General features: G+C 46.7%; 2 protein-coding genes across 6 annotated transcripts in view; both read right to left on the reverse strand.

Moving 5' to 3' along the window:
• ADNP (activity dependent neuroprotector homeobox) overlaps positions 1-23,244 on the reverse strand; it is a 312,543-nt gene that overhangs the window by 88,249 nt on the left and 201,050 nt on the right. The gene's annotated exons all lie outside the window — the stretch shown is intronic.
• Positions 11,136-22,529, reverse strand: KCNG1 (potassium voltage-gated channel modifier subfamily G member 1). Of its 5 annotated transcripts, none has more exons than XM_083618831.1 (4): positions 21,546-21,998; positions 19,623-19,749; positions 15,775-16,584; positions 11,136-13,274 (listed from the first exon to the last, which is right to left on the reverse strand). In XM_083618831.1, exons 3-4 carry the CDS (start codon positions 16,531-16,533, stop codon positions 12,504-12,506), a joined length of 1,530 nt encoding a protein of 509 aa, XP_083474957.1. In that variant the 5' UTR covers positions 16,534-16,584; positions 19,623-19,749; positions 21,546-21,998; the 3' UTR covers positions 11,136-12,503. The 5 variants fall into 5 exon arrangements, with proteins under 5 accessions (XP_083474957.1, XP_083474956.1, XP_083474955.1 ...); XM_083618830.1 differs by lacking the exon at positions 21,546-21,998 and adding an exon at positions 20,961-21,481; XM_083618829.1 differs by lacking the exons at positions 19,623-19,749; positions 21,546-21,998 and adding an exon at positions 22,130-22,529.

Raw genomic sequence — 23,244 nt, forward strand, 5'->3', positions numbered from 1 at the left:
TTCAACAATATCACCCAAGCTTAATTTTCCTGCAAGTTTTGATTCAGTGGCCAAGGTTCCCAAATTGGTGAGGGAACTCTTCAGCTACAGTCTCAGGGAGAGCAGTCATGGGCTCAAGGTGTATGCTGTGCTTTGCCATGTCTGAATCATATTAATAAATATTGGTGCTTACAGATGACCCTGAGCAATAGATGGAGCAATATAGTCACTCACTGGTTTGTTGAGACAGGAGCAAGGACACTGTATCTTGGTATTCTGGAGCCACCTAGTGTCGTGGCTCCCCAAATAAAGGTGAGCCTATAACTTTGCAGCACAAAGACACACATTCAGAATGTTATTGGCACCAGTTTGAGGTTTTATATAATCCAAACCTGGGAAAGAAATATAGCCTCAGGCTGTTACAAAGATGTAATACAGAGCAGAGAACAACAGTTCATCAGTATGTAGTGGATGCTCTTGTGACCACGTGTATAATTTATTTGCAGGTGTTTGTTTACCAGCATGCTTCATGCTTATATGGATAAATTATGTAAGGCTGTTTACATTCAAGGTCCTGGGCTTATTTACTGATGTATAAGGAAGGACCAAACTACAAACAACCAGCAGCAAAGCCATGGCTGGACCTCCAGCCGAAGTCAAGGTGCCACAGCTAGGCACAGGCAAACTTGTCAGGTTTGCTTTCTCTGTTTCTTGTTTTTCCAATCTTAATTGCAATTCTCCACATTTCCAAATCAATTTGCATTTTTTTTAAAAAAGTCCTTCTGAAAACCTATCAGCGAATTTCTCCTAATATACACAATTTTGTATGCAATTTCCCCTAATAGGTACATTTTTGGAAAGCAATTTCCCCTCATATAATGCATTTTTATATGCCGTTTTCACAAATGCATGGATTTTTAGGCACCTTTACTTGAGTTTATGCATTTTTGCACACCTTACTTGGCTGGTTGAAGTGGATTGCAAAATTAAAAGGAGTGCGAATTTTGAAGAATGGCTGTGTTTTGCTTCACATATTGGTCCAGTAAGTGAAGATTATGCAGATTTGCCTTTAAATACGAACTAAATCCAATTCCTCTCCCATTCCTACCCGCAGCCTAGGGAACCGTAGTTTTTGCCACCATCAATTTTACAGTTTGGCTACTCCCCCTTTGGCATCCCCCACTCTGGTTGGACCACAGGTCAATGCGACCCTCAGCCTGAAAAAAGAGTTTACCAGCCTCTCATTAGAAAGATTGAGTAAGTGCAGTTTTGCATATTAAACTCACTTAAATCATAGCACCATCACGACTACACAAATAAAAACTTGTTTGCTTCTGCTGCCTTGAAGCTAAGCACATTTTCATGCACAATTTTGTAGCAGGAAATGATACTACATTTTTGAAGTTGAAAACAATAAAACGAGCACCTGGAACCATGTACATAAGACCATTAAGTCCAGGGTCTAAAATTACCTAGCTGACTTTGGCCTGAAGCCTTGTGAAAACTGATGAAAGTTACATAAGCATAACGGATAGCGGGGCTGGGCTCTTTATTTCTGTTTAGCTGACGTTTGTATCTGGAGCAGGTCCGAAAAGTGGAAAGGAAGTGATATTCCTATTAGGCAGAGAGAAGACACAGCTGCTGCTAGTCGAATGCGAGCTCAACATGCCATTTTTCCCTTCCAGGCCTGCAGTTTATCAGGTGTGCCCTGCACTATTGACATTGATGGTGATTGCTGTGGAGGGTTCTGCATTATGCCAGTTTAAGGAATGAAGAAAGAAGGGGAAATTGATGCCAGAAGGAAACGAAGAGGGAGATTTCATTAATGCTAATTAAATTCTCAAATCTTTCTTTAGGCTATGGCAGGGTCACCTGGATCAGGGCTTGGCTGCCAACTGACCAGAAATAACCATCCTGGTGTGTTCTTGCACTATTAACAGTTAATAGGAGCTTGATCTACAGAACTCGGCAAGTTCTGCTTTTCACACCTGTGGAGATAATCTCTTCAAATTTCTCCAGCTGAAAGCCCTGTTCAAGGTACTAGAATCCCATTTTGGGGTTTAAAAGCATTTTTTCATTTAAATTCCAAACTTGTATACTTCTGGAAGCTTAGACAATCCTGCAAGTACAAGACTGCCAAGTTATTTTTGAGATATTTTTCATTACCAAAATGATAGAATTGGGCATGCAAGCATACAAGTTCATTATTAGAAGGAATAAGTATGCAGAGGCACTGCTGTTTGATGAACACATTTTTATATTTTGAAGTATTTGAAAGTGTCTGAGCAATTATTGTAAGCGGGCCTATTAACTTCTGAGTAAACATGCACGGGAACATGGTGAATGTGATCGGATGTAGACATTGTGGAGTTCTTTTGTTTGGGCCCCCAAATACCTGCTGATGTATGTATGACATGACATCAGGTAATGAATAGAGGTGGAGAAAGGTAACTCTACAAATCTGTGCAGGAAAACCAGCAACTTATTTGAATTCTTGGAGTGATTACTTGGGCCTAGAACTCACTGACCAGAGGCAATTGATGTGGGAGGCTATATTATGTAAAATTAGCATGTGCAGTTTTGATGCAGATTTGTGTCATGGGCGTTATAACTATCTAGTACTGCCCATGGCTTTGTACACACAAAACCAGATGTCAGGAAGAAAGGTCACCCCTGACATTCTTTTTAACTTACGGCAGAGCATCCAGACATGTGAGTCTCACCTTCACTCTGAATTACCAGAGTCTAGACACAGGTTTACCACCCCAGTGAGTTTTAGACCAGAGCCCAGAGCAATCCTAAAAGGGCAAAACAATATTCAGGTGAAATATTAGAAGTTACCAAAAGGTCAAGAAGAGAAACCCCACCAAGGTTTTCAGCTATGAATTTTCGTAGGCTGTTGCTTAGATGAGGAGCACTCCTTTTGAACGAGTTGAATAAGAATATTAAGAAGCCAATAAATCACCAGGCAACTTGGCAAGCCTTCTGGCTCGGCCCCAGCTGCCACTCTGGGCTGAAACTTTAGGCAGCAGAAGCAAGCCAGTGCCAAAAGTAGCAGCCTATAAAGTTAGGAAGCCAAGGGCTGCATACAAACCATACATTTAAAACACATTCCCCCTTCCACATCCTAGGAACAGGTTTACCTGCCCGCCCCGAACTGTAATCCCCAGCACCAACAACAAACAATGCTCATGATTCAGTCGTTGGGGAGGGGGAGAATGTGCTTTAAATGTATGGTGTGCACTCAGCCCAAGGACACATAGTTAGGAAGACAAAGGCTGGCACTGGCAAGATCAGGTGCAGGAAAATTGTGTCACCTTGACAAGCATGGAAATGCATGGGCTATTTTTGGCAGTGCTTGTGATAGTAAAAAAAAAAGACCATCCCCGATTCTCTGTTTCATTCAGTGTCTGCAAGTCACACGTAGCTCATGTTCTCCAACTACTCTGGACTCTTACCAATTGGAAGTGGAATGTGGAGTATCGCGTTGTGCAGGGTTTATATTGCTATGAGTATCGGGAGAATGCCTTCACCTCCTACTCAGGGTCTCAGATGGAAATGGGGAGGGGGGGTTGGGTTACCAGGATCTCCTTGAAACCCTTTCTGTCCAGCAGTCCTTTTCCTTCTCTTGGGAGCAAAGGAGGCTGCCTTACACTGAGTCAGACCACTGGTGACACTGCCTAGCCTTGACTTTCCAGGCTTTTAGGTTGATCTCTTTCCCAGCCCTACCTGGAAGTGCTAGAGCAAGGGTAGGCAACCTAAGGCCCAGGGGCTGGATGCAGCCCAATCGCCTTCTCAATCCGGCCTGCAGATGGTCCAGGAATCAGCATGTTTTTACATGAGTAGAATGTGTGCTTTTATTTAAAATGCACCTCTAGGTTATTTGTGGGGCCTGGCTGGTGTTTTTACATGAGTAGAATGTGTGCTTTTCTTTAAAATGCATCTCTGGGTTATTTGTGGGGCATAGGAATTCGTTCATTCCCCCCCGCCCCCCAAAAAATATAGTCTGGTCCACCACATGGTCTGAGGGACGGTGGACCGGCCCATGACTGAAAAAGGTTGCTGACCCCTGTGCTAGAGGCTGACCCTGGGATCTTTTGCATGCAGAGTACAGTGGTACCTCAGGTTACATACGCTTCAGGTTACATACGCTTCAGGTTACACACTCCGCTAACCCAGAAATAGTGCTTCAGGTTAAGAACTTTGCTTCAGGATAAGAACAGAAATCTTTCTCTGGCGGCGCGGCAGGAGCAGGAGGCCCCATTAGCTAAAGTGGTGCTTCAGGTTAAGAACAGTTTCAGGTCAAGTACAGACCTCCGGAACAAATTAAGTTCTTAACCCGAGGTACCACTGTATATGCTCTGCCAGGGAGCTATGGCTCTTCCCCCAACTTGACTGATCCACTGCTCAGCCTAGGGCAATGCAGTGGTGGCTGGTGGGGTGGCCAAGGGGGACAGTGGAGGTGGGATCAAGGGGGACAGTGGAGGCAGGACCATTTTTTCCAACTTTTCTGCCCTTCCTCCTCCCTTGCAAAGGTGCTATAGACCTGATGTGGGAACCAGATGCTGCTGAACTACAACTCCCATCATCTCTGATGGGATGCCTGCTGAGGCTGATGGGAACTGCAGATCAGCAGCTGCTGCAGGGCCAAAGGTTCCCCACACTTGCTGTAGATGGTTGGGCAATCCAGTAGTATTGTAACTCAGGCTCCGACTGAACTCCTCTGTGAGGTAGTTTAGACTTAAGAGATTCTGTTTGGACAACCCCCTCGCTTATTAATATAGCAGAAAATGGGCAAGAGCTCGTCTCACAATAAATGCCCATACTGGAAGCACCTTGTATGAATAACACAATTCAAAAACACTGCATTTGGGCCGATTTGGGAGGCCAATCTCTGGTGATAGCTCTGTGATGGCCAATTCACATATTCAACTCATTTGATGCACTGGCCATGAACTATATGAGCCAGCTTTCCGTCTTTGTTGTGGAACCAGGATCATCTCCTCCTGCAATGCAGGAATATGCAGCTGTTCCATAAGAGGATTGAACCTGCAACCTTTGCATTATCAGCACCACGCTCTAACCATCTTGGCATGGAGGCATGGCACACCCACAGAATAGACGTTTTCAGCTAATCTTAGAGGAGAAATTAATCTTTCAGATATGGTCAGTCAGAGCCTCTGCAGGCTTTGCAGCTCACGACTTGTACCCCTTGAACAGTGGTGTGATTAAGCAGGAGCTTAATCTACTGCTTTTGTTGGTTAGGCAATGCTTGAGAAAAAATAGACCGGAATACATGGCATGCAGCACATGACATGCCAATCAGGGGCTCTATTGAGCTGCACAGCTACTAAGCTCTGAACACGAGGTTCAGCTTCCTGGAGAACTCTATATGTGGACTACTACCCAATAGCCTTGAATTAACAGATCTAAATACGAATCCTGTGTTAAGTACTTCACTGAGCTGGGACTATCTGGTATCATAACAAGGACATACAGGGATCTCAGGTATCAAGCTACTTCAGGCACCACGTCACAGAACTTGAGCATACAATATGAACACTTGCACTGTTTCTCTGGGTTAAACCACAGAGCCTAGGACATGCTGATCAGAAGGTCGTGGTTCGAATCCCCGCGACGGGGTGAGCTCCCGTTGCTCAGTCCCTGCTCCTGCCAACCTAGCAGTTTGAAAGCACGTCAAAGTGCACGAAGATAAATAGGTACCGCTCCAGCAGGAAGGTAAACGGCGTTTCTGTGCGCTGCTCTGGTTCGCCAGAAGCGGCTTAGTCATGCTGGCCACATGACCCAGAAGCTGTACGCCGGTTCCCTCGGCCCATAAAGCGAGATGAGCGCCGCAACCCCAGAGTTATCCGCGACTGGACCTAATGGTCAGGGGTCCCTTTACCTTTACCTTACCCAATAGCCTTGAATTAACAGATCTAAATAGGGGACGCGGGTAGCGCTGTGGGTAAAAGCCTCAGCACCTAGGACTTGCCGATCGAAAGGTCGGCGGTTCGAATCCCCACGGCGGGGTGCGCTCCTGTTGCTCGGTCCCAGCGCCTGCCAACCTAGCAGTTCGAAAGCACCCCCGGGTGCAAGTAGATAAATAGGGACCGCTTACTAGCGGGAAGGTAAACGGCGTTCCGTGTGCTGCGCTGGCTCGCCAGATGCAGCTTGTCACACTGGCCACGTGACCCGGAAGTGTCTGCGGACAGCGCTGGCTCCCGGCCTCTAGAGTGAGATGAGCGCACAACCCTGGAGTCTGTCAAGACTGGCCCGTACAGGCAGGGGTACCTTTACCTTTACCTAACAGATCTAAATACAAATCCTGTGTTAAGTACTTCACTGAGCTGGGACTATCTGGTATCATAATAAGGACATACAGGGATCTCACCATGTCACAGATCTTGAGCATACACTATGAACACTTGCACTGTTTCACCGTATGCTGAACTCATACAGCAGGGGTGGGGAACAACTGTTCTGCTGGGATAGCTCAGTCAGTAGAGCATGAGGCTCTTAATCTCAGGTTTGAGGGTTCAAGCCCCACGTTGGGCAAAAGATTCCTTCATTGCAGGGGATTGGACTAAATGACCCATGTGGTAACTTCCAACTCAACAATTCTATTATCTCGGACCATTGCCTGTGCTGGCTGGAATGGATGGCAGGTGAAGTTGCTCACCCACAATGTACAGAGCTCTTCCAATGGGACATAGCAGTCAACTCAGAAAGCTTCTTAATGACAAATTGCTGCTATGTCTAATGCAGGGGTAGCTAATGTGGAGCCCTTCAGATGTTGCTAGATGCCAGCTCCCGTCATGAGAGTTGTAGTTGAAACACATCTGGAGGGCACCACGTTGGCTGTCCCTGGTCTTTGTATAGGGTTGCTTACAAATCCCATAATGCACTCCATGCACAGGAAGAAACACCTGCATGAAAACACATGGGGCCTAGAAGGAACATGAACCACTGATGATGAAAATGAAGAAACTGAAGCACAGGCATAACTGGTTGAAATTCATACTGGCTGATGGGTTTCCTGCAGAAGCTAGTTGTCTGGGCCAAGAAAAAATGGATTTCATCCTCCGAGTTTTGCGCACAGCAAGTGCTTACATGATGGGAGCACTGAGAATTAGTGTGTGATTATCGTACTTGCTGTGAGTTGTATATTATGTGTGGAAAAGTTAACCTCACATAGGATTCCCATACACTCTAAACCCTTTAACAGAAGGCACAAGGTGGAGACCAGCATTGTTCCCCTCGGCAACTCTGGATTTAATGCAGACTGGAAAACTCTGCCCACACAGATTGTGCATACACAATTCATGCCTGTTTCCTTTCCCCGACCTATGCATCAAACGAAGCATACAGCTATGACTCGGTCAAGCACAAATACTTCCTGTTGAATTAAGATACAGCTAAAAAGTTGGCTGCCTATTTAGCCAAGACTGAAAAACACGACAATCAAACCAGAACCAAACCCTGGAGAGAGAATGCTCTTTGAACCGGCGGTGGGCAAACTCTTGTTTAATAACGCTAAGCTTCCCAGGACGCCAAAGCATGGAAATAGACAGGTTTGCTGATCCAGCGAGCGATTCTCTTAGGAGGGGCAGAGAATTAAATGAAAATCCATTGCACTGTGACACAGCTTTGCTTCAGAGACGCCTTGAATCGCTGTGGTGGTTTTTACATGAAAGGTTCTGGCGAACGCTGTTTGTCTGGTCTGTGCCAAAACTAATTGGATATAAGAAACAAGTAAGAGCTTGCTGGATCTCGCCAGGGGTCCAGCATTCTGTTCTCACAGTGGCGCATCAGCTGCTTGTGGGAAGCCTATAAGCAGGACCTGAGCACAAGAGCACTCTCCCCTTCTGTGGTTTTCATCAACTGGCATTCAGAAGCACTACTGTTTCGTACTGCCCATCTATTCCAGCATCCTTTCCCACAGTGGTCTCCCAGGTACAATCTGGGCTTGAAGGAAAGAAACCTCTCTTCTTGTTGCTCTAACAACTGGTATGCAGAAGCAAACTGCCTTTGAACCTGGAGGTTCATATATGTTTATAATAATAATAATAATGGGACGCGGGTGGCGCTGTGGGTTAAACCACAGAGCCTAGGACTTGCCAATCAGAAGGTCGGCAGTTCGAATCCCTGCAACGGGGTGAGCTCCCATTGCTCGGTCCCTGCTCCTGCTAACCTAGCAGTTCGAAAGCATGTTAAAGTGCAAGTAGATAAATAGGTACCGCTCCGGCTGGAAGGTAAATGGCGTTTCCGTGCGCTGCTCTGGTTCGCCAGAAGCGGCTTAGTCCTGCTGGCCACATGACCCAGAAGCTGTACACCGGCTCCCTTGGCCAATAAAGCGAGATGAGTGCTGCAACCTGAGTCGGCTACGACTGGACCTAATGGTCAGGGGTCCCTTTACCTTTAATAATAATAATAATAATAATAATTTATTATTTATACCCCGCCCATCTGGCTGGGTTTCCCAACCACTCTGGGCGGCTTCTAACGAAGTATTAAAATACACTAGTCTGTTAAACATTAAAAGCTTCCCTAAAGAGGGCTGCCTTCAGATGTCTTCTAAAAGTCTGGTAGTTGTTCTTCTCTTTGACATCTGGTGGGAGGGCATTCCACAGGGCAGGTGCCACTACTGAGAAGGCCCCCTGCCTGGTTCTCTGTAAATTGGCTTCTCGCAGTGAGGGAACCGCCAGAAGGCCCTCGGCACTAGACCTCAGTGTCCGGGCAGAACGATGGGGATGGAGACGCTCCCTCAGGTATACTGGTTTGTGTGTATATAGTTTGGATGTTAACTTATACCACATTTTTTCCTCACTGGAATGGCGTAAGCTGTTTGTGCTGTTTGAAAGCAAAATATTTTTAAAACTCTCAGGACTTGCAAACATTGAGATGGTTTTTTTAAAAAAAAAATAGTGTAAAATAATTCTGTTGTTTCACCGAAGCTGGCTTCAAAGACCGAAATGAGACTGTACTTTGTGAAGGGTTGATTATCATTTTAAAAATATTCATAGCTGGCAGTGGGACACAATACATTATGGAAGTTGAAACATATAAACTGTATTCATTGCAAGAAGCCACAGTGGGTCTCATTTTGGTGTTTTGAAAGGGGAAGAGAAGCAATTTCTTAAAGAGTGATTCATAGAACATATTCCTAGCTTGGAAGTAATTTGTTACCAAGATACAAAACCAAAGCAAGCCAAATCCATCCTTATTCCAGACAGCTCAATCTTCCTTCATGTTTACTCAGAACTACTTCCTGCTGTGCTCAGTGGGGCTTACCCCCAGTAAATGTGCATAATTCGCAGCTCTAGTTTGGCAGGCAGGTCTGGCATCCAGAATCCTGCAGAATACCACCAAACCCCAGTTCACTCTGGAGTTTGACTCTTGGGTCATTAAGACTGAAATAATATACATATTTACTTGGGAGTAACCCCACTGAACACAGCAAGGCTTAGAATAAACGTACTGTACAGAGGATTGGACTGCACGACACAAATCTGAAATACTACAAGGTAATGCTAATGTATGCATAAGGGGATGAAACTATCCATCATATTCTCAACTGCATTGTAAATCAGCAATGTACCGTATTTTTCCGTGTATAACACGCCCATGTATAAGATGCCTCCTATTTTGGGGGACTCAAATTTAAGAAAATGGGGGGAGATGGCACAGAGTTGTTGAGCTTTTTTAAGGGAGGATTGCCGAAAATTGCTCACCAGCACGTGTCACAAAATCCACCTTTTGTCCCCTCACCGGCAGAAGCTGCCAATCGCCTGCCCAACTGCTGCAGCATCAGCCAATCAACACCAGCCCTTGACGCAGCAACCAATAATACGCCAAATAGCTGCTGACCACCAATCAAACATCCACCCTATGCATTATCCATGTATAAGACGACCCCCACTTTTTAGCATACTTTTTAAAGAAAAAAACCTGGTCTTATACACGGAAAAGTATGGTATTTCACTCCTATCATTCTACTATTTTGCTTCTAAGCTCTCAAATTTTCATTTTGGGACCTGATCTTGCACATGAATACTAACATGATTTAAAGATACCAGAAAGGTACATTGTTTGCCTCCACATTAAGTGATAAACCAATACAAATGAATAACTATATCTAGTTAGCTGGAAATCAGGTGGGTTCGTCTAGGTCAATAAACTAGATCTTGGCAATTAAAGAGCAGTTAAGAAGAAATGGTTGGACGAGATCCAGGGGTTCATAGAGCAGTGATATTCAAACACCAAACCTTCAGGATGTGACTCATCTGCTGAAGAACCACCTCTGCATATTTGCCTTGGAACCTCTTATGTTGCAAAGGATTCTGGGGCAGTCTATTTTGTTCATGCAAAGCTACGGTCGTGCCTCTTGGTCCTCCCCATCGCCCTATACAAATAGAATATGCTCCCCTGAAATTGCATATTGCAGAGGGCCTGTTGCGGAGGTCTAACTTTACTTCTGGGAAGCTTGTTTGCCTTCTCATTGGGCCACTGCTGGAAAACTTCCAGGGAACAGGTTGATAACCACTGTTTATAGGGTGTTTTACAGACCAACCATTTCAAGATACCAAAGGAACCAGTACACAATTGTAAAATTGTTTGGGTAATCTTTGCTTCCCAATCCCAGGCAGTCAATGCTGTCCAACAGGGTTGACAAAACTGGACGCAGTGCACTGGCTGTGTTACTTGAGTACGAGCAGTTTACTGCAAGCCTGAATTGCAAGGGCTCATGTGTACAGTATTTCCTCAGCGGAAACACAGCCATTATTTTGTCACGCAACGGGTTTGCCAAGCATGTGGTGCAATCCAGGTGGCAAAAATGCCCAGATTCTTGAAAAAAAACCACCAATTTGTATCAGACCCTTGGTTGGTGTGTGTGTGTGTGTTCTGAAAATATTTCATCCAATTGCTATGGTGCACTTACCACAGTAAGGAAGGACAAGGCAATTAACAAAAGGCTTTACGCCTTTTAGGTTTCACTCATGGGAATCTTACTAGGTTTCCAATGACTCATCCATATAATATCCTCTTTTCTACATTTCCAGCAACTGCTTCTGGTATTTTCCTTTACTCCTTGAAAGGAGCCATATGTCCAGAAGTTGTTGCAGCTATCACACTAGTAATTTCAGCAAGGGAGCTGGATTAAGACATAGCGAGTTTTATTTCCTTCTATCCTGTGCAAAAGAAAACAACCGTGAGACAATGACTGGTGTGGCATTTGGGTGCATATTCTGTTTGGATTTTCTGTTATCTAGCTTTGTGTTACTAACATTAGAGGGTGTGGAACAGAAGGACAGCTGTATCAGGTCAATCTAGCACAATCAGTATCCTGGAGACAAGAGGATGACTGCCGTATGTTTTCCCATAAATGTTCAGAGGATGATGCACACGAAAAACCAGGAGGGGAGTTATAAAGCTATTCCCCCTTCCAAATCTCCTTTCTACGCCTAACCAGTCTGAAGGGAAATGGTGCTAAAAGCAAGCTGTGAGCTCCTGTTGGTACTGGATACACGATGGAACCGGGTATGAGAAACTTTACATAATGAGCCATCTTGCAGAAAAGAGAAATCACATCCAGCGACACTGGGGCTGTGCCTGACCGCCTATCAGGAAATGCTACTTGACTCAGCAGTAAGTGGGTGCTTCATTGAAGGTAGGATGGAGAACTGGTAGTCCTCCAGGTGTTGTAGGACTACAACTCCCATCATCCCTCCCCCCCCACTGGCCATGCTTGCTGGAGTCAATGAGAATTGTAGGTTGAAATGCCCTGATTGAGAAGTGGCCTTAGAAACAAGCAGCTTGCTGCTGCAATTGAAATTATAGCTGAACGACGCTGCTATTGCTTATCTTCAGAATATAATCCAAAACTGCTTGATGGGTCCTGTGTTTGAAGCTTGGGAGGTCAGCAAGTGGGGGTGGGGGAGTTGCAAGAAAATAAAACATTCCTAAGCCTACTTCAAATGTGACCCACAAACTTCCTAACTCCAGTACAAACAACGGGGTTATACATCCAAGGATTAAATCTGGATCTGTGAGATGTTATAGTTCACAAAGTTTGGTAAAAATAAACAACAAAAGGTCAATTAACCGAAAGATCAGAATGTTGACATTCACAGTCAGTTCTCTCTTGGAAAACGGCCTGCCTCTTTACATTACAAATGGCAACAGCTGTGCCCAGTATGTAATTTTACACTGTTCTCCTTTTGGTTAACGATGCACGTTGCTCTTCCTTTAAAAAATAAACAAATCTCCATTTCATGATCCCAAATTGTGCAACCTACTGGAAAGCAACAATCTTATCCCCCACCCCCTAATAGCAATGCTAATACAACATAATGATGAACCAAGTCCCCACGGTCATAATGGCTAAAAGCCCTTTGCGTGTTTATTTGTACAATGCCATCTCTCCCCAAAGCCTCCAGAAGCAAATGCCGAGATTAAAAAAAGAGAGAGAGAAATCCTGTCGCTGTTTGCTCGGCAACAGGGCAGACATGGAAACTTCCGTTTCAGCCGTCATTTCTGGTCTCTGAAGAGAGGCTCGGAAACATGCCGCTCCCCTGTGATGCGTTGCTTAACTGGGACTTTGTTTTCATTAAGAACTGCGCCCTCCTGTACATGATCCTCTCCTGCTCTTGCTTCAGCTCGATGTAGGAGCGCGAGAACGTGTGGAAGATGGACGTGACGGGAAAGGCCATGAGCAGAATGCCGCTGAGGATGCTGCTCAGGGCCACCACCTGGCCTGGGATGCTCCTGGGTACCATGTCACCGTATCCCACCGTCGTCATGGTGATCACGGCCCACCAGTAGCTGGCAGGGATGCTGGTGAACTCCTGAGAGTCCGCCATCTCGTTCTCGATCACGTACAAGAGGGGCGCGAAAAGCGCGATGGCCACACAGAGGAACAGCAGCAAGAGCCCGAACTCGCGGGTGCACCTGCGGGCCGTCAGCCCCAGAGTCTGCAGGCCCAGCGAGTGCCTGGCCAGCCGCATGACGTACAGAATCCTCAAGGCACGCAGGATGCGGAGGACCAAGCCCACCTTGTCCAGATAGATGTTGCCGGAGGTTGGCTTCTTGTTGCTGCCCAGCGAAGTGCTGTCCAGCAGTAAGGTGATGTAGTAGGGGAGGATGGCGACGATATCGATCAGGGTCAAGGGGTTCCTCAGGAACACAAACTTGCTGGGTGCCTGGATGAGCCTCAAGAGGAACTCCAAGGAAAACCACCCCACGCAGACGGATTCCACTACGAAAATATTGTAGCACATCTGAGAACATTCGCCCTGGAGTGGGAGAGAAGGGGACTGCGTGAGCAACGAAACGGCTGGCAGAAAGGTTTTCCTAAGAACACAGAAGTTTGCCCAATGCTTTTAAAAAGCCACCTATGCGAGTGTATCTATGTGCTGCATCTTCACTTTACAGTGGACGCTCGGATTGTGAACGTGATCCGTGCAGGATGCACGTCCGCAACCAACAGCTATGTGTCTGCGCATGCGCAGGTTGCAATTCGGCACTTCTGCACATGTGCAATCTAGTGCTTCTGCGCATGCGCGACTGCCGAAACCCGGAAGCAACCCATTCTGGTACTTCCGGGTTTCGGCAGTCCGTAACCTAAAAAAACGCAACCTGAAGCGTCTGTAACCTGAGGTATGACTGTATTATTTATGTATTCATTTTTAATTTTAAAATATTTTAAGGCCACCTTTCTGGGTATAAAGACTTTCAAAATGAAAAACTCTCAACAATACAACATAGCGCTCCTTGCTGATCTGCAACTTATATTAAAAATGGGTTAAAATGCAGTGTTCTGGCTGTTTTAAAGTGCTTCCAAATCACCTACATCCTACTCTTACCTGGTTTTCTCTTCCAAGGACATAATCAACCCCATGATGCCTGTTTAGCACCAGATGTCCCTGCGCTGTTCACTAGGCTTAAATTTTCGCTTTAGAACATGCAGCTATGCAGGGCAGCAGCTACCAGCTCTTGTCAAATTTTCCACATGATTTGCCAGGACAGGTTATCCAAGTTTCCTCAGAGTTTACATTAAAAAAAAAAAAGTTTATAGATTTATATTATAAACTGCCTTTCTACATAAACCATGCTAAACTTAGGCATGGTCAGCTACACCCTTTTAATAAATCTGGGCTGTGGACATTTGCTAAGCCTAGTGTGATCATGCCCTCACTTTCTTTGATGCTTGAGTGATTCTGGGGCGGTGACAGTAACCCTGTGCTTAATATTGTTGTCTGCATAGCCAGATGTGACTGGCCCCCTGATCCCCAGGTGCCTGTTCATGTTACTGTGTTAACCACACTTTGAAGTTGTACAGCTGGCATAGCTCATTTGGCAGAGCACGAGACTCTTAATCTCAGGGTTGTGGGTTTGATCCCCACATTGGGCAAAAGATTCCCGTTTGGACCAAATGACTCCTGTGGTCCCTTCTAATTCTATAGTTCTATGATTTATGATCAAGGATAGGAAATCCTCTTTTTTAATGTTTAGGGGCGCATACTAAGACAGACCGGGGTTGGAAGCAGAAGCAGGTGGAGCTGCCCCTTTCTCTCTGCTGCCCCTTCTCTTTCTCTGCAGGGAGGGTTAACTCTTCACTCCCTGAAGCCAGTGGGAAGCAGAGAACGTCCTGCAACAGACACTTGAGGACCTCCAGTATAGAAGAATTCACCACCGAGGCAGTAACGTCTTTCTCCTCTTCTATATGTTTCTTCACGTGCTACACTGAACACGGGTACAATCTCTCTCCATATGCACAAGCGTTTGTGTGAGAGTACACTTGTTGATTTGCACAGCACAGCTATTTGCATGCACAGGCAGTATGTACGCTTGCTGAATGCAATATGTGAGCATCCCTAATGTCACAGCCCTTCAGGCAGTACCATCACCCCCTCCCCTTTCAGTCTTCTCTTCTCCAGTCTAAACTTACTCAATTCCGTCAACATTCTTCATGGGACTTGTTTTCCATATCCCTGACCATCATTCCTGCCCTCCTTTGAACCATTTTGTCTATATCCTCCCCCAAAGTACGGTACCCAGAACAGGACACAGGACTCCAGGCGACGGGGTCTTACAGCAGAATTAGTCGTGGCCCCTTTCAATTCAGTGCTAAAGCAAGAACCAAAGGGCAGATCTTAAAGATACCCTAATGCACATTTCTCCCCCACCCCCTGCCATCCACATCTAGCCCTAGAGGGTCGCTCCCCTAGAGCAGGCATAGGCAAACTTGGCCATCCAGATGTTTTGAGACTACAATTCCCATCATCCCTGACCACTGGTCCTGTTAGCTAGGGATGATGGGAGTTGTAGTCCCAAAACAGCTGGAGGGCCAAGTTTGCCTATGCCTGCCCTAGAGGGTCCCTACACTGCCCTAGGTGTATGCACTGTGGTTCAGTCAAGCATGTACCTGTCTCCCTTCCTACTGGCTCTTGTGGCAATAGTGCAATGTTCTCTCTGGTTTTCGTCAAGGCAGGAAGTGAGGCAGAAGTAGAGGCTGCCCACCCCTACCCTAATGGAAGTAGGAACAGGCCCTGGTTGTTTGGCTGTGATCATGGAGCAGCTTTGCGAATGAATCTCCAAGTTTGTTATTCCACCCATTTTTTAAAAAACCAGATTTGCATGTCCACATATACTTGGTGTCCACATATACTTGCACTGATGGTCTGCAAAACCATCACACCAACTTTCTTTCCATTTAGATGGCTTCCCCCCACATGCCTGAAGACAGCTCCCTACGCATCTTAAGATCAACTACGCATCTTAAAATCAACTTACTCTCTCCTCTTCCTCTCTTAAGCCAGGCATGGTGCTGATGGAAAGGTTGACGGCAGTGATAGTCACAAACAGCACCGATAAACAGGCAAAGACCTTCCCTGGAATCCCAGACTGGGGCCTCTCCACCATGTCTTGCAACCTTTTCATGCAACGCCCGGCTTTCGTCTCCGCCACAGCTTCGCACTGGTTTTCGCCGTCCGCGAACTCGTCCTCCGCTTCGTTCATTTCCGCAATCTCCTCCATTTTCTGCAGGTACCGTCTTTTGCAGCACCACTCCAGGTTGTCTTCCTCGATGCCCCAGTACAGCAGCTCCTCCTGGAACGAAAGCGCACACATCTCTCTCAGGAGCCGGAGCTTCCCTGCCCGTAGGAAAGTCAAGATGGTCCTAAACGCCCCGGGGTTACGGTCGAAAAAGAACTCGTTGCAGGTCACGTCGTAATCGTCGCAGATGTTGAGGATGTCGTCAAAGTTGTTGCAGAACTTCAGCTGCCCCAAGCGGGTCATGGGGAACTCATCCAGAGTGGTCCATGGGAGCAAGTACTTGAAGCCACCTACGTTGATGATGATGTGATGCTTCCGGTCTTCCGGGCGAATGCTTCCATACAGTTCTTCCGAGGGGTGGATGAGTTTGGCCCTTTGGTAAAAGACTCCCTTGAGCGTTTCTGTTTCAGCAAAGAAAGGGTGGTTGAAGGAGGCATCCGAAGCACAGCTCAGGGCACTGTAGTCATAGTCCGAATTTTCGCCTGGTAAGAGAGTCATCTTGGTCACCAGGTGGCTTCACATCACTTTGCTGCTCCCGCTACAAGATTTCTGCAACGGAAAAATAAACAGACATTTCAGGGTCTCGGTTTGTGTGACATTCCCCATGCACTGTGTATTGTTTATACAGTGGTACCTCGGGTTAAGAACTTAATTCGTTCTGGAGGTCCGTTCTTAACCTGAAACTGTTCTTAACCTGAAGCACCACTTTAGCTAATGGGGCCTCCCGCTGTCTCTGTGCCGCTGCTGCGCGATTTCTGTTCTCATCCTGAAGCAAACTTCTTAACCCGAGGTACTATTTCTGGGTTAGCGGAGTCTGTAACCTGAAGCATCTGTAACCTGAAGCGTCTGTAACCCGAGGTACCACTGTACAGCCAATGGAAGGGATGAGAGAGCCAACAAAGTGGTGTGTGCACGGAAAGAAGCATGAAGCCTACAAAGAGGCTATTTGCGATGAGGGCATATTAATGGTTTGATGCGGGAAAATAGGAGGCACCGATGAAATAGCAATGGATGCAGGAAGGGATGAAAGCACAGCCACCTGGGGCCAATGGTGGTAAGAAAGAGGAACCCGCCATTACCAGAGGCAGCCACTGGGCGGCAGCCAAGAAAGATGGCAGGACTGGACCACGCAACCTGTGTGCTGGGAGAGTCGCTTACAGTAGGTAGCTGATGTGTTGTGGACTACAACTCCCATCATCCCTATTACCCATACTTGCTGGGGATGATGTGAGTTGGAGTCCAACATCATCTCGTTGGCTACCGCAGGGCAAGGTATATTCCAGGTTTGTGTGGGCCTCTTGTGTTTTCAAGATGTTTAGATGGTTTCACCTGCTATAGCACCTACCAGTGCTGTGACAGCATCTTTCTACAAAGGGTTCTGTTCTCTGTTACTGTTCTCTGGATGTGGAGACTAAACCGTCTTTAACGCCTTGGTCCTTTGCATGAAGGGCTGTGGCTGCCGTCAATTCAATCTATGAGCGAATACAGCACCAAGCACTGTGAGAAGTGAAGTTACAGGGAACCAGGCAGAGGGCCTTCTCGGTGGTGGCGCCCACCCCGTAGAACACCCTCCCATCAGATGTCAAGGAGATAAATAAACAGCTGTTAGAAGACACCTGAAGGCAGCCCTGTACTGAGAAGTTTTAAAGTGTCTGATGTTTTATTATGCTTTTATATATGTTGGAAGCCGCTCAGAATTGCTGGGTCAACCCAGCCAGATGGGTGGGGTATAAATAATAAAAAATATTATTTGTTTAATTGAGAAAAAGTTTACTGAATAGCTTCCTTAGTCCACAGTGTTGCAGTGCTGCTTCTGTGTGTGTTCACATGAGAACAAACGGGATGCATAGAGAGACCATATTAAGAGCGGCCGAATTGGGAGACGCATATACAATCCTATGTGTGCCTACTTGGGAATAAGTAGCACTGAACACAGATTTCTCTGTAAACATGCATAGGCACATCTCCTAAGCAACTAATCAGACTCAGCAGGATGAAGGATCCCCCCGCCCCCCCCCGGCTATCAAATTTAGAAAGCTGTGTGATCAGTCCTCTTATCTGCAAGAATCCAAGACAATGCCAGGCTAAAGAGACCAGAGACATTTGCCCTTTCCACAGCAAGAAACAGAAGCAGCAACTTCAGTGTTAACATTCCACTCTTGATCATCTGCACACACCCCTCCAAATTCCCTCTGCAGCATTTGGATTTCTGCAGTGCATCTCTGATGTAATCACCGAACTTGCAAAAAAGGGATTGTTACTATTCCATGGTGCAAGCAATTTTAGATTCACTCCATGGATGAAAACAGGTTCTGCAGCAAGTCATAAAAGTCTGAACAGACGTCTGACGTCTGGAATGGTCTTAGCTACCGTTTTATTATTTCCACCCACCACCCTAGCAAAGCATCTCCTGGTGCAGTGTTAAGCATCAATATAATGAATGGGCTTTGCCAAAAAAAGGCATTGCTACAAGAAACTAAAGCTATCTGCTGTTTAAGCAGTCTGAAGGTCTCATTGAAAGCCTTTTCCTTTGGGAAGAAAAATCAATTGATGATACCTGTATGTTACCTCCAGGTTTCAGAGGAAGCATGCTTCTGAGTAGGGATGGAGGAGGGATTTGATTCGGCTCGCATTAAAGGCTGAATTTACCAAATTCACACTTTCTGAAACAAGGACCAAAACACAGGCCTCTTTCAAAATTCACACTTACCTGAATTTTGAAATGCAGTTGTCCAACCAAGTAGGTGCAAATATTAGGTGAAAATGTGCTTAGCCATAGAAACAGCGAACAAAAATGCATAATATTAGGAGAAATTGTTTGCAGAAATGTGTAAATTAGTCAAAACTGCATACAAAGATGTGTTCATTAGGAGAATTTCGCCCTAAATTGCTGAAGAATTTCGTAATGATTTTTAAAAAATGAGTAAATCACAAATTTAGGATTGGAAAAATCTCAAACCTGACAGATCTTTCCATCCCTACTTCTAACAGCTTCTGGAAAGCAACAGCAGCATGGCTGTAGCTGAGTAATAGAGTGAGTGCTTTTCATGCAGAAAGTCAAAGGTTCAATCCCTGGAATCTCCAGCTAGGGCTGGAAATGACATCTGTCTAAAATCTTGGGTGGGCTGCTGCCAGTCAGTGTAGACTGTGCTGAGGTAGAAGGACCACTTATCTGTCCCAATAGAAGACAGCTTTCTATGTTTGTATTATGTTGATGCTGGGCTGGGTGTGATCCAAGGGGGCTCTTCTAATACAGTGGTACCTCGGGTTACATACGCTTCAGGTTACATACGCTTCAGGTTACACACACTGCTAACCCAGAAATAGTACCTCAGGTTAAGAACTTGGCTTCAGGGTGAGAACAGAAGTTGTGCTCTGGCGGCATGGCAGCAGCGGGAGGCCCCATTAGCTAAAGTGGTGCTTCAGGTTAAGAACAGTTTCAGGTTAAGAACGGACCTCCAGAACGAATTAAGTTCTTAACCCGAGGTACCACTGTATACCACCACTTTATTTATGTATGCTACACTCAGTAAAGCTCAAAGGGAGTTTAGGGTTCAAGAGATTGTTCTTCAGTAGTTGAAACATACCTTAAACCTCACCACAAAGAACTCATTTCCCATCTCAAGGCAACCTCACAAATTCTGATTTGGCAGATTTAAGACCTGCACACTGACAAGGTCACCTTAAACTTTTGCTGCTCACTACAAGGCAGACCTGAAAGGCATAACAAAATGAGTCCATCAGCATATCCAAGTTTTTACAATATCTGAAAATAAATATTATGCTTAACTATCTCACTGCAGCTATTAACTGGAGCAGGACAATTCAGTACCTAAAGACCAGGGGAAAATCAACACATGTATTCAATAGTGGTCGAAATTTGGGCTTTGCAGAAAGTCTATTACAGACTCTATTAAGGAGAAGAAATACATTTTGCAGAAAAACATTACTTCTTCCCATAAGGTTGTTCTGCAAATACAGAGAATCCACTCTGCTTTTAATTCCAACTACAGAGCTATTGTTGCTGGATGTTGATGGGATGGGAGTGTGACCATTTCCCCTGCAAATTTATTTCAGATAGGCTACATCCTTCTGCAGAAACTGTTACCAAGCCGCAAAACAGCTATTAACATGTACCTCAAGAACTAGAGCAGTGAAATGCTAAAACACATGATTATTTTCAGCAACAGAAAACACCACAAAGAGCAGACAAACGATATGAATCAGTGATGAAGACAACTAATAAAGCTGGTTTTAACAGAAAATCTAGCTTAGAATAAAGTATCAGTATGAAATTCATTCACCTTCCCAACTTCAATGCACCACATTGCTCAAACTGAGAGAAAGCATCCGACACGAAACAAGAGTGTGATACTGGAGGCAGGAGAACTGATGCCAATAATATGCCATATCAACAATACGCCACGTTTATCACAAAGATTGACACAGATAGCTGTCACTCAATTGATTGCAAAGGAAAACAACTGAGGGGAAATAGACCTGGGCTTTCAAAGGTGCACAACTGCAGAAGTTCAGTTGTTCCAAAGCACTTCTGTCCCCCCAAGCAAAGCAAAGAAGTCTTGTTTGGGGATGTGAAAATAAAAGAGCTTTGGGGTTTTGCACATGGAATCCAATGCAGTTATGATACCAGATGCAGTTAACGTTTCCAAAGCACCCAAGTCATACCAGACAGCCTGCACCAAGTGATAGATTGGATTCAACCTGCTGTAGTGGTGGGGCTCCATAACTGCAGTTTGGAGAGGCTTGCCTTGGGGCTGTGGAAAATGAAAAGAGGAAAAATGAAGGGAGTGATCCAAAATTAAAGCTACAGCCCCATGCATGCTTTGGAAGTGAATCCCACCGAATTATTGGGGAGAGGGAGGCGTTTGGTTCTCAGCAATCATGCCTAAAATCAGACCACATACCGATGGGATAGCGGGGGCGCAAAAGAAGCCGGAGCAAGCGGATCTTCACCAAAGAGTACACCCTTCCCAGACACGGTGACTGATGTAAGAGGAATGTGTGGATAATTTTATGGCGATCAAAATATTTCACCATTATTCCCACACCATCCTACTACCAGCTCCGGTAGTTCTTCAAGTGTCCGTGGGGCCGAAAGTCAAAGCAGAGCACGCGCATTAAATCTGAATTAACCCCTCGCTCCGTATTCCAATACGGAAAGGGTGGGGCGCGCAAAGGGGGGGGGGGCGGACAACAACACGCCGGCACTTTCCCTTAAATCTCCGCGCTGGTGGGCTTGAAAAAAGAGTAATCGCCGCTAAGGGGTCTCTAAACCTGCATTAAGCGCTTGGAGCCCGGAATGACCCAAGAGCTTGTAGCGGCGGCGGATCCGTATACTGGATTCCCCAATCCGATCCGCTGCTTTGCTTCCCGGAACTGAATAAAGTTCCCCCCGAGAAACTTGCCCGGGAAGTTCGGCGAGGAGCTGCGCGCCTAGAAGATCGCCTGTCGGAGGAAAGCGAGGAGAGGGAGGGGATCCGTTCACTTACTTGCAACAGCCGCTTCGCTTCTCCTCCTGGGCGGGCAAAGCAGGTGGAGAAACAGCCCGGGAGTGAACAGCAGCGCCGCTAACCAGGACGGAGACTCCGGCGCGCAGGCGGCGGCGGGGCTGAGCCCACGGGACGCCCTCGGCTTGCGCCCTTTGGAAGGAGAGCGCACGGGCATGGCAACGGCGGCTCCGGCACCCAAGGAAGCCCGGCCTGGGGTATGGCTCCCGCGCAAGATAGGCGGAGGCCACACCCTGCACACGAGTCCGACGCGTGCGCGACCCTCCGCGCCCGCCCTTTGGCGAGGTCGGCAGCCGGCGGCCAAGTGCGCCCTACGCGCAACGGGCGCCGGGACGCGCTTGCCTGCAACAGGTCTGCACGCCCCGACGCGCATCCCAGTGGACGCGTGCTCTTGCTTGGCAGAGAGCCAGCGCACGTTTCTCGCATCCAGGGCTGTACTGTACATGCAACAGGAACGCGCGCGCGCGCGCGCGCACACACACACACACACACACACACACTGCAACAAGTGGGCGTGCAACTCGCATCCCCGCGGAACGTGAGCATGGAAAAGAAGCAAATCCCACCTTTCCAGGCTGGAGCGCCGCTCCCACGAAGGAAGCTCTCGATTCTCTTTCCGCGGGACGCGCATCGAGTGAAGCGTTGCAAAGAAGGAAGACCCGGCGGCAGGACTTCGACTCCGGCGTGTGCGCAGCTCTCCTTCTGCCGCATGCAATTAAGGGGAAAGTGCGTCCCTCGTTCCGTAAGTCGCCTCCATAGCGTTCAGCGGCGATATATTTCCGCAGCTAATTTCCCCTTCAACGACGTATGCATCTTTTTGTAACCCGCCTCCAATCCACTAAGCACGTAGAGGCAGGGGGATCCGTGGAATAAACCGGGAAGAGGAAGAGGTCAGGTTTGCAGTGAACCACAGCAGACACGCGCAAACACACACACGTGGTCGTGGAGACACTTTTCCCTTTTGGAGCGGCACGCGTATGCGCTTCACAGTATATACCAGGAACGAATCCCCCCCCCCCCACGCTCGCAAACGCTTTATAGCCTAGATTTTTGTGTGTGAGGCTGCCGGCATCTTCCACTCCAGCCGGGCCCTACCACACTCCGGAAAGCAATTTCTGTAGGACACCCCCCCCACACACACACCTCAAATCGCTGCAGCGTGTTAGTGATGCAGTTCAGTTGCGGCTGTCCTCCCTGTGCAGATACGTGGGATTCTGCTGGGTGGAATAGGATCCCCTGGTCCGTCTAGCTAGCCTAGGATCCGGGGAAAGCGGAGAGTAGCTCGAGATCTGCTGGTAGGGTGTTTTGCGGTAGATCAACAAGGATTTCTGATTCCCATGTTGTTTAACAGCGCACACACACACCGCATTATAACACTGAAATGAGGAAAGAAGCGTGGCGTGGGGAGATTGCAGGGAGTGGATTTTCGTGTGGGAGGCCGTTTTGGAGGCGCTTCTAACATATTCCTGGGCTCATCATTTTTTTTAATTCTAAGTGTGTCTTTTACCTGGTGGATAGATAACATGTTGATGGATATATTCGTGTTAAAATCAACAACCCACCAAAAGTTGGCCCTCCCAACTAGAGAGTCTACACACACATTGACTCTCCAGGCAGGAGTCATTCTCGGGTCTACTTGGACAGGGACTGAACCTGCGACCATACATTCAAAGCGTGGGGT

The sequence above is a fragment of the Podarcis filfolensis genome, assembly GCF_964270895.1.
Source record: "Podarcis filfolensis genome assembly, chromosome: 6".
NCBI classification, from domain to species: domain Eukaryota; kingdom Metazoa; phylum Chordata; class Lepidosauria; order Squamata; family Lacertidae; genus Podarcis; species Podarcis filfolensis.

Excerpts from the sequence above, each read along its gene's own strand:
- KCNG1 (XM_083618829.1), bottom strand. The coding sequence starts at position 16,533 with ATGACTCTCTTACCAGGCGAAAATTCGGACTATGACTACAGTGCCCTG. Across the intron at positions 13,275-15,774 it reads TAAGAGAGGAAGAGGAGAGA|GGCGAATGTTCTCAGATGTG; the intron begins GTAAGTTGATTT and ends CTCCCACTCCAG.